Source organism: Ooceraea biroi, chromosome 1, assembly GCF_003672135.1.
Source record: "Ooceraea biroi isolate clonal line C1 chromosome 1, Obir_v5.4, whole genome shotgun sequence".
NCBI classification, from domain to species: Eukaryota; Metazoa; Arthropoda; class Insecta; order Hymenoptera; family Formicidae; genus Ooceraea; species Ooceraea biroi.
Window position 1 is genome coordinate 10410118 of NC_039506.1, and position 13500 is coordinate 10423617.

General features: G+C 43.0%; 1 protein-coding gene across 4 annotated transcripts in view; it reads left to right on the plus strand.

Moving 5' to 3' along the window:
- LOC105286696 (serine/threonine-protein phosphatase 4 regulatory subunit 1) overlaps positions 1-13500 on the plus strand; it is a 110531-nt gene that overhangs the window by 84870 nt on the left and 12161 nt on the right. For all 4 annotated transcript variants that reach the window (XM_026973107.1, XM_026973098.1, XM_026973111.1 and 1 more), the window contains one exon: positions 12973-13085. In XM_026973107.1, coding sequence (XP_026828908.1) covers positions 12973-13085 — 113 coding nt within the window. The remainder of the gene's footprint in view (positions 1-12972; positions 13086-13500) is intronic.

Here is a 13500-nt window from a genome sequence, read left to right on the forward strand (position 1 = left end):
CGCCGTAAGACGCGCGTCGTCGTCGTCTTACTCTCCTCGTATCGTTAATTCGAGCGCGCGCATAATTGATTCGTATGGCCCGTAACGCGGCGCACATGCATCATCGAGATGAGAGGAGACGGATGGATCGAGCAGCGCGCTTTACATTATTCAAGAGAGACTTTAATTTCACGAATGCAATATTCATATAAATGGGAGTGATCTCCCGCGACTCGATCTCGCGAGCGAAGTCTTTCTCTCTCTCAAGTGAAAATGCATTTTACGGGCGTCCAAGTTCGCGCGAGCGCGAGGTCAGTCGTAGGTTGGTGAGAAACGAGGTCGAATCGATGCGAATCCGTCACGGCAGATCGCACGAAATCGGAGGATCAATGAACGGCACAGTTATTATGATTAATACGACGACGACTTGCGACTTGCGACGACTACGACGCAGCTCCACAGGTGCATACATTCGTCGTTTCTGTCGTGTGCCAATCGGTCACATAACGGTCGCACGGTCGTAACACGACCGCCGCGCGCCGCTGTCGCCGCCGACATGACGTCAGGAGATCGACGACCGTGTATCCACGTCGCCGCGACGGTCATTCATACGACTCGATGGAAGCCCCGCGCGTTGGAATCCGAGGCGAGGAATGTGACAGGAAATAGTCGCATGCCCGTGCCGCGCGCCGTGTGTCGGTCCGTGAAAAAAATCCGTATTGGCTTACGTACGTTGGGCGATCTAGTTGTGTGACCGCGCTGCATCTTTTCGCCGCAGTTGCAGAATCACGAGACGGGTGAAGATTCCCGTCCATCTAGCGCGGAATCTCGGTGAACGCGAATCTCGAATGAAATTATAATGACGCGGTGCTTTTAACGTGTTTCTTAGAACAATCATCATCATCATCGAGTACGAAGTCTTGTCCCACTATGCAATATTATCCTCGTGGATAATTTCGACAGGCGCGCTGAAAATTAAGAGTTAAAATTTCCTCCATTTCACTGATCGACTAGCGTGGACGGTAATGCACGAAAATCGACGTTCGCGCAAACATTCGCGACTTATTGGCCCGCGCGCAATGCCCGTAATCGAATCAGAAGACTCTCGTTAATCGCGCATAATTGCCATCGGCTACAACGGTTACAGCGGGAGAGGGAACTTGGCGCGCGAGAGCGTGCAATAAAGCCCCGAGCGCGACTTAATACCGCGCGACGGCTCTCCTTCTCGTTGGGTCGTTGACTCTGTGTTTCTTCTTTCTTCGAATCCTGGGGGCCCCCAGTCTCTCGTACCAGATCCTCTGTGCCTGCTCCTCGCGCGCTCTCCCCGTCTCTGCTAAATCCGTCCCTGCAGCGGGCCCTTCTCTCTCTCTCTCTCTCTGTCCTTCCTGCGCCGTACCCTTCCACGGCCCCGCTCTCTTCCCTCCGTCGTTTTTCTGTCGGCGTGTACGCGGATACTTGTTCGTTCCTGCTAGACAGTAAACAACGCCACGCCATTCCTACTTCTCCCATTCATATCTCTCCCGCGAGCGCGTCTCCCGAATTATTAAGATGCCGGCGCGTTCTGTTCAGGAGCGTACACATCAGACGACGGGTAATTGTCGGCACGAGCTTATCTTGATCTTTTTTCAATTGTTGTAATCACTAGAATTATCACCCGTAGCATCCTCGATCATTGTGTCAGCACATATATTTTAATTTCATCAATAGCAGAAATTGACGTACCGTTCCTCGAGGCGTCATTTTGAGAAATTGTAACTGTGAGAAAGAGGAGAAAATTAGCAGATATATTTGATAAATATTGATGATATTGATAATGCTATTTTTCCTTATTAATTTCTGGAATTATTTATTTATTATTTTGGGAACGTATAAAGATAGTATTATATTGATAATACTCTTTTGTTCTTAAACTGAAAATTCGTAGTAGCTTCATTATAATTCGTGTTTTTTTTATTTCTGACATTTCGGGGATGAGAGGGTCGTTTGTCAAAGTTGCGTGCAGAATGCATCTCGCTCGCTCCTCCGAAAATCCCAATTACTTTCATTTCGACGTCGTGAATCAATACTTCGGTGCAATAGCTGCTCCACGCGCGCGAGAGACCGTTCAACAGGTGCTCGCTTCTCGGCCGGACGTCGCGCCACACCGCACCGCACCGGTCGAAAAGAATACCATCGAGGGAGGAAGAGGTGCGAGGAGACAGAGAGAAAAAGTCGATGGAGAAAAAGAAGATGCTAATTGGAACGGCTTGTAGCGTCCAGCAGCGCGTGTTAACACCACTTCCAGGTATTCGGCGGGCCCTCTCTTTCTCTCTCGGCTTCTCCTCCTTGGTCCTCCCGGACAAATACCTTTTAGTAGGTGCTTCCGGCTAGATGCCGGCTTCCTTCAAAGAGGAGCCTTTTCAAACTAGAACGCGCGCCAATTGAAAAAGCAGGAGGGAGGGAGGGATGGAAAGAATGTCGAGATGAGGCAGGTATATGAACGATTTGCGCGGGAAAAATACAATTCTGACGGAGAGAAAGACTCGTGAGGAAACCATGAATGATTCTCCCATATCTTTGTCCCGCCTTTTTTTCTTCCGCCCCTTTTTCTCTCTTTGTCAGGCTTTTTCCTTTCTTTTCCCTCGGTCCTTTGACTTTTCCTTTTTGGTCTCCTTTCCATGTACGTATCCGTTAGAGTTGAATGTTCGGCAAATATTTGCAGAAATTTAGGACGACCACTCGCAAGTTAAAGAAGAAGTCAGGAGAGGGCACAACGTTGATATTCTTTAGGGCCATGCTCTGGTTGGGCCCCTGACCCTCTTGTTTCCCTTGCATTTTTCCCGATGTCGTACGTTTCTGTTCTCTTATTGTTTCTCTCAGTCCCAAAGTCTTTGATCTCAAGAGAAAATTAAAAGTGCTCTTTCTCTCTCTCTCTCTCTCTCGTTTTTCTTCTCTTTCTCTTTTCCCCTGAGTCACATCAATCGCGTCGGGCACGTCACTTTTGCTCGTAACGCGTGACTCGTCGCCCGTTCTCCGAAATTCGCTCGGCTCCCTGAATCATCGCGTTGAATCATGATCGAGTTATTAGATTCCGTCGAAAATACACACTGATTGATGGCTCTGATGATAACTTGGAGCGGGCTTAATGGGACAAGATTAAAAGTTAACGGACGATGAGCAATAAGTACAAAGTTCTCAATTATTCCGCGACCATCTCCACGTGCGTCACCGAAATTGCATGAAATCAGTGACTAGATAGAAATAAACAGTCAAGCAATTGCTTACTCATTTTGTTATATCAATTATGAAATTTATGAGTCAACTTTAATGACGAATCATTGCATGTTCATTGTTTTAATTACTTTCTCATTAACATTTATCTTTAATATCACATTATCTTTCACATCAAAGAACCGATTAAAGGATTTGCGAGGAAGGTCGATCGAACACGAAGGGAAACTCCTCGAATTTGAATTTTGTTAGTCATCTCGTCAGCACGCGTTTTCGTCGCGCACGATCTTAAAAGATACGAGACGAGAAAGGGCGGGAAGACGCAAAACGACCGAAGAAGCGGCTTCTACGATGTTGCTCGCGCAATGTCGTCGGTTTGTAGTCGTGTACAGACAGAGAGGGAAGCTCCAAACCGCGCGCGCATGGTTGGAAGGGCGGGAGAGCAACGGAGGGCTACGAACGCGTCGTGGAACGGGGGATGACGGAGGGGGGATAGGAGGGAGGAGAGGCATCGCGGGTGGGGATAGTGGCGATGTCCTAGCGAAGGTCACGGCCGGGAATGCGGTTTACGTCCGTCGGTCCAAAGTGGCGTGCCGCGTTGCAGAGTTCTTCTCTTTCTCGCTGTGTCTGTCTCTCTTTTTCTCCCCCTATCTTCCCTCTCTCTCTCGCTCTTTCTCTCGCTCTTTCTCTCGCTCGCTTGCACTCTCAGTCTTCCTGCCCTCTCGGAGATGCCGCCGTCCTCTTCCCCCGTCCGCCTGTCCGTCGCTATCTCTCTTCTTCTTTCTTTCTCTCTCGGGATCCCGCGGCGCGGCGCAGACTGCAGGAATGCACCAAATGTACCGCACTGACCGATGCCCGTCCCCGTTCCACCGCTTCCACTTGTTTACTTCGGCCGTTTGCCTCTCTTCCTTCCTCCCACCTCCTCGCCTCCCTCTCTCTCTTTCCTTCTCTTTCTCTCTATCTTTCGCACGCATTCTCTCACTCTCTTTATCCTTCCTTTGCGGTCATTCGTTTCTTTTTTCCTCAGTCGGCTACTCCGCCTCCGCGGACCACTCTCGCATCCTTTACATCGTTCTGCCGCCGCTGCCACTCCCGGGAATGGTCCGCTTCTCTACCACCGTGTGATGGTGCACTTTTTCTCCTCCACGCCCTCGCGGTACGATCGTACGCGTACGGCGCAGCACGCACATACGCACACACGCGCGCATACGCGTGCGGACTAGTGGAACGCCAGGAGGAGCACGTTGTCGTCGTCGTCGTTGCCGGGAATACGTACCACCGAGTCGTACATCGCAACGCGTTCTCGCTACGTACGTTCTCGCGCCCTCCTGCCGCGCTTTCTCTTTCTCTCTTCCGTCCGAGGCGAGTCCTCCCTGCTTGGCCTTCTTCGCTGCCTGTGTGTCCTTCGATCGCACTTCCTTTTACGCCCCGGTCCTGGATAACTCTTGCCTGGATGGGAACGCAGCTTGAGCAGTATCGATTATCGATCGGCGTTCAACATGGGATTTACGGCCGCTCGTATTATCGATGATAACATGTTTTGTAGATGGTCGTATCACCTTTGAGGGAAGTCCTTGTGTTTCTTGCCAGTTGAAGATTCGTAGGTGAATGAAATTAGCGTGTCCTTTTTATGTATTTATCAAATTAAGCAAGAAATAGAATTTAGACAGTTTTCGAGTTTCTCGATTTTTAGAATCATTGTTAAATGCAGCTTAAATAATTATATTTAACATATTCCATTTTATTTTTGCTATTTTTACGACATATATAAATATAGACATCTGTCTTACAGTAAAAAGAAAATAGAGATTAAAATTTGCAGCTTGATTGTTTCTTAATTTCTTCCGCATTCATATCATTTTCAAACTTGATTTATTATGGAAATAAATTAGATTATTGTTACCGCAGTCACAGAAATTGATAATTACATCTTGCACAAATGCAGACTGCAATAAAAATCCGGCGGACCCAGCTGACGCGAAATCGCAGGGTGCAGAGACCTCGGTAGAGATTTGACAAACTCTTCCCCCCTTCTTGCACATCTCCGCTCTATTCTCGTCTGTCTCTCTGGCCCTGACCCACCCAAAGGATGCAGTCACCCCGTGTATGGCCGACGGGATGCGTACGGAAGGGAGAGAGGCATCTCCGCGTAACCGAGAGCAAAAGAGAAGAGCGTACGTACGCATGACACGAAGGGGGAACGGGGTGTAACGACACAGCACCGCGCGCCTGTGTGTATGTGTGTACATACACAATATAATGCGTGCGCGTGAAACGCGCGTCGTACGTGGAAAGAAAAGAAGAGGAAAAGAGAGAGAGAATGATGCGGCGCGGCAAGACGAGAGTGTCAGAGGGGGTGCGTTCCACAAATCAATACCCTATGCTAAATCCCGCGTGTGTACCAGCCGTGTACGACGCACGAAACGTGTCACCCACCGACCCAAACTCCATGGACGATATAGCAGCTGCACACGCAACCCCGGCATATGTCGCGTGCGCCTAGCGGCCGCGCCAAATCTTGGGGCCCTTCACAGCTGTACCCAATCCTCGGTATAATGAAGTTTTTCAGAAATTCTACGTAGACTCTGCTACGCCGAGTTAAATTAACGTTAACGGTCAGTTTGCTGTCTAACAAATTAATATTAAACAAACTAATATAGTATCGAATTGTTTTTACATAAATGTGGAATGTGGTGAATTTAATTTGGTACACACTTGGGATTTAATATTAAATACATTCTATCGGTTTTATTAAAGCAAGAGATAGGAAACCGCATTTTTAATGATTATATTTATGTTGGATGGTTTCACACTGAGCAAATTTCTAATTTGCTTTCATAATATGTATCGAGGTCGATAATGATGGTATAATGAAATTTTTCAGAAATTCTACGTAGACTCTGCTACGCCGAGTTAAATTAACATTACCGGTCAGTTTGCTGTCTAACAAATTAATATTAAACAAACTAATATAGTATCGAATTGTTTTTATAGAAATGTGAAATGTGTTGAATTCAATTAGATACACACTTTGATTAAATATTAAATTGTATCGTTTTTATTAAAGCAAGAGATAGGAAACTTCATTTTTAATAATTATATTTATCGAACGATTTCACACCGAGCAAATTTCTAATTTGCTTTCATAATATGGATCGAGGTCGATAATGACGATGATCGTAATGAGAACGACGATCTCAAGCATCCGGTCTCGTGCCGTATCGCTAGCGGATTTATCTTTGTAAAGCAAATGCGCGATAGTAATATGCGGCAAAAGTTTCACTCCAGTCTCTCAAGTCATATTTGCATTAGGTACAAGGCCAATATACATGAAAAAAATCAGAAAAGAGCTAATAAAAAATAAACAAAAATTGAATTATACATATTAAAATCGAAATAAAATAAGAACAATGTACGATCTAGTTTACAAATCGGGTATAACTTTACTTTATTACCAGCTTAAAAAATTTTCGCGTTATGGCGATGCGTTTTACTTTCAGTTATTTTTATAAACATTTCTTTAGCTGTTGTTACAATTTCTTTCCGCATTTCATGTTTTCAATGACAGAATTATATACAGAATTATATCTTAAATAATCCGAGAAAGTGCTGAAAAATGTTTGTTCGCTCATAATGCCACAATTAATCAGCTTCTGCGCCGCATCGTGTAACCGCGCCCTCGGCGCGACGGGACGCGACGCGACGCACTCGCCGCTTATCCGATACGCACAGTTACGTGTGTGCGTTGCGGCGGCGACGTCTCTGGAGGCGGAGGTGGTGGAAGGCTTCATTCAGTGCGCCTCGCGCTCGCCGCTATGCACATGCGCCTGAGGGTCGCGCGTACACACGCTACTCACGCTGCCTCCCCTCCCACGATGACGACGACGGCGACGACGGCGACGACGACGTCAAAACGACAACGATGTCCCTCACACGTACGCATGCGGAACCTTGTACCTTTACGTTACGTATCAACATACACGCGAACATGAGGAATACGCGCGTAGTGGCATCCGCTCATTTAGTATCTTTCTGCAAGCGAAGGAAGAAAGTGCAAAAGACGAACCAATGCGCGCACGCGAGTGTAAATTGCCGCCAAAATATCTAGTAATGATTGTTTATGGTGATTATTGATGGAAAATCAGAATGTCACTCGAGAGTCAGTAACATGAGTGTCAATGATAGAGTCCTGAAAATGAAAATGAAAAGAAAACCGCGTGATTTGAGTGCAGTAAATTCAAGAAATGAGTTTGGGATGAACAGACCACGCACGATGAAAAGAGGTACTCTCGTCTGCGATTGTAACGTGAAATGTAGGAATTCAGTGACTCGTGGCTAATTAATCAAGTGTAACATCATCTATTCTGCATACATGTATAATTTCAATACAAAATACATTAATCAGAAATCAATGAAATCATGATCCAAATAGCCAAAACGTAGTTTCTCAAAAATCAATTGATGACGAAACACGTCGCTCTAGATACCAGAAAGAAGCTACGTGTCATTTCAAATCGTCCAACTTGCAGTGATTACTGTAGCGCTTTCTTGATAAACAAATTTTCGATCGCAATGCCAATCGATCGACGCGCAACAATGGAGATTCGGTCGATCGAAACAACAACGACGACGACGTGCGCGCATAGTAGCCTCGATGAGAGGGCAAGAACGAGAGGAAGAGAGAAATCTGCGGTCGTAAAGTGCGGTAAAATGTACTCTCTGACGTAGGGCTCAGTATTGCTTGGCGCGGCGCGCAGCGCGCGCGTTGCATTCCCCGGCGGTGCATTGACTTCATCTCCCCTCCAGTGCTTCAGCCGCCACCCTCTTCGCTTCCCCCTCTTTTAAGCTCCTGCTCCACTAGCCCTTCTTCCTTTCCCCTGGTCGTTCCGTCTCTTTTCCTCTCTCAATCGGACCTTCTCCCTTTCGCTCCCTCTCTCTCTCCCTCTCCCTCTCTCCCTCCCTCTCCCTCTCTCCTTCTCTCTCCTCGCGTAGGGTTCTTCCACGCCGCCGGTCATACCACCGCACCCCACCTCCTTCCGTCGGTGCAAACGTTCTTCCCGGCACAACAACAACATTCCTTCTCTCTATAGCTCGTTCGTGGCACGGAGACTTCGCTACCAGATTCTTTTCTTCTCTCTTTCTTTTCCTCCTTGTCTCTTCTTCCTCGGCCTCATCTTCTGTTTGAGCGTGCCCGCGCGGGTGAAAGGGAGAGACGGAAAGACGCGTTGTTGAACGGCTCCGCAAAACTGGTCGCGCGCGAATCGCACGTCCGTTCGATCGACCTGATGCCCGTCCGACAAGTATCCTGCCGCATAGTTTTATCACATATATTGTATCTCGCTCGATGCTCATGACATACCGTTCGATCTTTTCCGATCGGTCGCGATATCCAACTTTAAAAAGATTTAAGCGAAAGTCTATTTCTAAATCAAAGAAAAGCTAAGTTAAGGATTTCGCTATTATAAAACTTTTATATCGTCAAATAAAATGATGGAAATGTATGATGCGTGATGCAAATTAATTTTTTTCCTACTTTTTATTTAAAAAAAAAAAAAGTTCGAACTAGAGCAGTACAGTTAGGTAAACTGAAGATATCTTTCTGGAGTAGGTATACTATAAATGGAACATAGTGAAATTTTAAAGATGCTTTCAAGTAAGAATGTTATGTAATAAAACTGCCTTTTTTTTACTCATTTCAATACCACCTGTTTGCTGAAAAAATTTTACGGAAATATTAAATTCTTTATGTGATTTCATAACATTATTAAAGATTACTAGCGCACGTCTGCTGCGTAACACCTTCGATTAATTATTACTGCGACGTATGAAAACTGCTCTAATAGAGGAGCGCTTGCATTCTAATTAGAATCACAATCTGCTCACCATTAATTAATAAAGATTATTATCGAGGGGGCTGCGCGTTAGCTACGTGTCGACAGTAAGAAAAATTCTTCCACGCGTTGCAAGCCGCACCTGCTTAACTTTCTACTAGTCAGGAATTCAAAGAGAGGGACAGCGCGATCTTATCTCGGACTGTATACAAGACTTAAACCTGCAGAATGTTTTCAAGAGGGTACGTGCTAGGACAGGTGTCGGCAGAGACTAAGGAAAACTCAGGAAGAAATCCAGAAGACAATTGGTCACCGAAAAATATTCCTCCGTAATAAAGAAAAAAATAGACTCCACATTCTTTCCCCCTTTTACTGTTACTGTCATCACTTTACTTTCTTTTTTGCAACGTTTTCCAAATTTAACCCTTAACGCATTTTAATATTTTCTCATTGATCTTTGAATCTAGCAAATCTCAGTGGTTACACTCCAATGCTTTTTTGTTATTTATGCATAAATCTCAATTCTATCAGCTATAATATCCTCGTAAAAAAATACGGTTTTAATTTAAATTTGAGCAAAACTGTGTTATAATGTTATAATAGCATTTCAACTTGAAAAATTGTCTGCAATCTGGAATAATTTTTTTAAAATAATAACCGTCAAATAAAATTAAGTATTACATTTCCTAGCATGATTAAAAAGCACTGTTTGAGGTAAAAATATGTTCATGCATTTTATCGTTTTGTCATCCTTTGTTAATGCTAGATAGAAAGATCGCGCGCATATCGATAAATAAAAGAGATGAAAGAATATGATAAAAGTAATTTATAAAACAATTTATAATCAAATAATAAATAGTGAAAATATAAGAATAATAAAGAAAAATCTATATTTTTTGCTAATTTAAAATAAACGGAGAACGGCTTTTTCTTGAAACATTTTTTCAAAATATTTTCTTGATTTATGAAATATTATTTTATGAAATAAGTTTTTAAAAATTAAGATAATAAGATAATTTTCATCATATAGCTTAATAAATAAATTATAATCTTTTATTTTTTTTTATTATAAAGGATTTCCTGAAGACTTATTAATTTTGCACTGAAATTATAAAATATATTTTTTGAATTTATATTATTCCAGGGAAAAGATATTTGAAAAAAGGTTAAAAAATGAAAATGGATGCATTCACATATCATTATATAATACAGGGCGTTTCACATAAGGGTAAAAACCTTTCGCCCACAGGTAGATCACGTCAAATTGAATTAAAAAGTCCTGAATGGTCTCGCGAATCGTTGCACGCTTTCTGGTCTCACTGATGTGAGTGGAGTGAGTGAGGCCAGAAAGCGTGCGACGATTCGCGAGACCATTCCCACTCCATCCCCCACCGCATGCTACAAAGCACGCTTTCTAGCATCGCTGCCTCACTGCGCCGTAACCAACCACGAGCGCGCGGCTCACCGACGGCTTCGCTGCATGACCGCGCTCTCATACGTTGATATCAATACGTTAATAACTCGGTTATTATTGCGCAAATCGCAAAATGGTACAGCACTTTTTAATTCAATTTGATCTGCCCGTGAACGAAAAGTTTTTACCCTTATGTGAAATATTCTGTTGTAGATATCACTTTTCATAAAATAATTTTTGTTCTTTCACACATACATGCTAATATATTACATGATGTTACAAAATTATTCTTTTAACATTGCAATATGAAGTAAATATATTTTTATTATCCATTGTTAATAAAATAAGATTAGATAGAATAGACATAATTTGGTCGATGATTTGATACTTTTTACGATCAAGAGTCAAAAATATTCAGTGCATAAACTGAAAGATATCAAATTTTTTATGTGCGCAAGTTTTCGCATTTTTTAGCATTTTATAGCGTATCGATATTAGCTTATCGATATTATCGATAAATTTAGCTATATACTTCTCTATAAAAATCACACTTATACATCAATCTGTATATATGAATATGTATATACAAATGTATTTAATATACATTTACGTCATACTCGAGAGGGGAAGGAAGAAAACGCCGTGTTCTTTATCGATCTTCACGAACTACGGCGATCATGCGCGTAGTACACCGTAGGGAAGTGTCGGCGTCTGTTCTTCAATTTTGGGCCAGGGGGTGCCTGGGTCCGGGCGAACGAACTTGCAAGTCGTCGCCCCGCGAATACAGGTGGGTAGAAGGGAGCGCGCGCTTTGGGAGCAGGCGTGCGCGCGCGCGCACGCGCCGGCCCTACGCTCTCTTCGTGCACATTGTCATTTCCCGAATTGGAGACTTTTCGCTTGCGCGGGGACTTTTGCGGGGCACATTTGCTCCCAAAAAATTCCGGGGGAGAGATTTTTGTCTTTGTTTTCCTCATCTTTGCCGTTGTTGCCGCCGCCACGGCCGTACTCGCGCGGCGGCGGCCATGTTTGCGCCACCGCGGTAGGCGTTCACGGGCGGTACCGTCTTGCCGTGCGTTCTCCAACTACTTTGGAGAACGCTTCCACCCCACTCCCCGGCACGTCGTGAGACTCGTGGTGGGGCACAGCCGGCGGTGTTCCGTTGGTGTCCTCTCCACCACCGCCAACGCTTCGCCGCCATTCCCCACTTCCTCCTCGATGTCGCCGCTCGCCCCACTCCCGCGTCTCCATCGCGAGAAGGGATGGTCGCCCCGGTTTCGCCGTGGGGAGAAGTGCGCTGGGTGGTGGGAAAGCGGCGTGCAACGGAAAGGGGGAAGCAACGTGATCGAACTACAGCGGTGGCGAATACTTCGTCTTCCACTTCCTGCTCTTCGTCTTCTATTCCACTCGTCGGGCAGGGCAGCCGCCGCCTTCATGGCCTCCGATGATGGTGCACTGCCCGCAAACGTCGTCTCATCTCGTCTTGCTTGTCGTACTCGTCCTCTGCTGCTTGTTTGCCTCTGTACTCCGTTTTCGTCTTCCCTTTTTTATCTCTCGAAGCTGCAAAGGACGACCGTGTTGAAACCTAACGCGGTTTATGTATCTAATTATCGAACTTATTCGAGTTCGGTGAGGGTTTTCAGTGCTGAATGCATCGAGATGTCCGCACACGAGTATAAATAATCGATCAAGTTAATTTATTACTTGGAATGCGCTTATTATTCTTGCTTTTGTTTTCTTGCTTGGCACATGTTGCCTTTTAATATCTTTGCCGATCCATTAATCTTCCATTGAGATTCGATGTTTGAAGAGGTGACAATTAAACCAACTTATGTATCTTAATACAGAACTGAGTTCTATAGAAATGTTAAAGGTGATAAGAGAATAATGAAGGAAAAATACAAATGTTAAAAATAAAAAAATTCTACAAGATGTGTAAAGTTCATTCTCGTGCATCTCTTTTCAGCAATTTAACGTTGAGCAGATCCTTAATTTGATGGTTAAAATGGAAATAAAGTTTTGGGTCATCTTTATTTTCAATATTTTATTCTTAATCTCTTAATCAACTTATAATTTATTTGTTATTACATAAAACATGTTTTAAAATATGAATATACGGATCTTAGAAACCCGATTTATATTTGAAAATCTCATTGATTTTGATTATTATTTAATAAAAACCACACAAAATTATTTATTATAATACGCAACAAAATAAGTGACTTAGTTACAGAAGAATTTGTAATCGTGATTTCATATAGCATATTATTATATGAAAAAATAAATATTGCTTCAACATCTATTATTCGTGCAATATGAGCAAAGTACTAATTAATTAAGATTTTATATGTATTATACATATTATCAATTACATTAATTTTGTTTACGAATATCCTTAATCTTATTATGTTTTTAAACTTAATACAGTTAACTGGAAAAATTTTATATTAATGTAAGATCCTCTCTTTCTCTCTCTCAAAATAATCGGTAATACGCACAGAATTACATGATCTCATGTATCCTTTTTATTTTCTGTTACAGGCAAATGGTCGGCCGTATATTGGTGGAAATGTTTCGTGCTGCAGTAAATAATAAGATAACACTAGTTGTTGAAGAAGTTATACAGAATGTACGATACATTGTCTATGATCATGGTAAGTTGCTTGTAGTCGCCCTTATTAACGCTTATAAACTTTAAAATGCATATCTTTTATTGTTTTTACATTGTGTAAAATTGCTTGAATGTTGCTTTAATGTGATAACTTGTGGAATATATTTTTGCGCGATTTTGCTACTATTAAAAATCTTTCAATCATCGTATGCAAACATAGTTACAATTTTATTTCTGTTTTGGCGTTTTTGATGCTATTAAAAGCACAGATTTAATATTTCTTTCTTTTGTAACTTTTATTAATTGCAATCAACCGATGAAAAACTAATATCGCAACACACAAAATTTATTGTTACTTCTTTTTGTATTTTTGTAGACATGATGCGAAAAGATTGAAAATGTTCTTATCTGAGCCAAATCATTCGCATCATTATGCATGTTGCAAGCACAAGTATTAC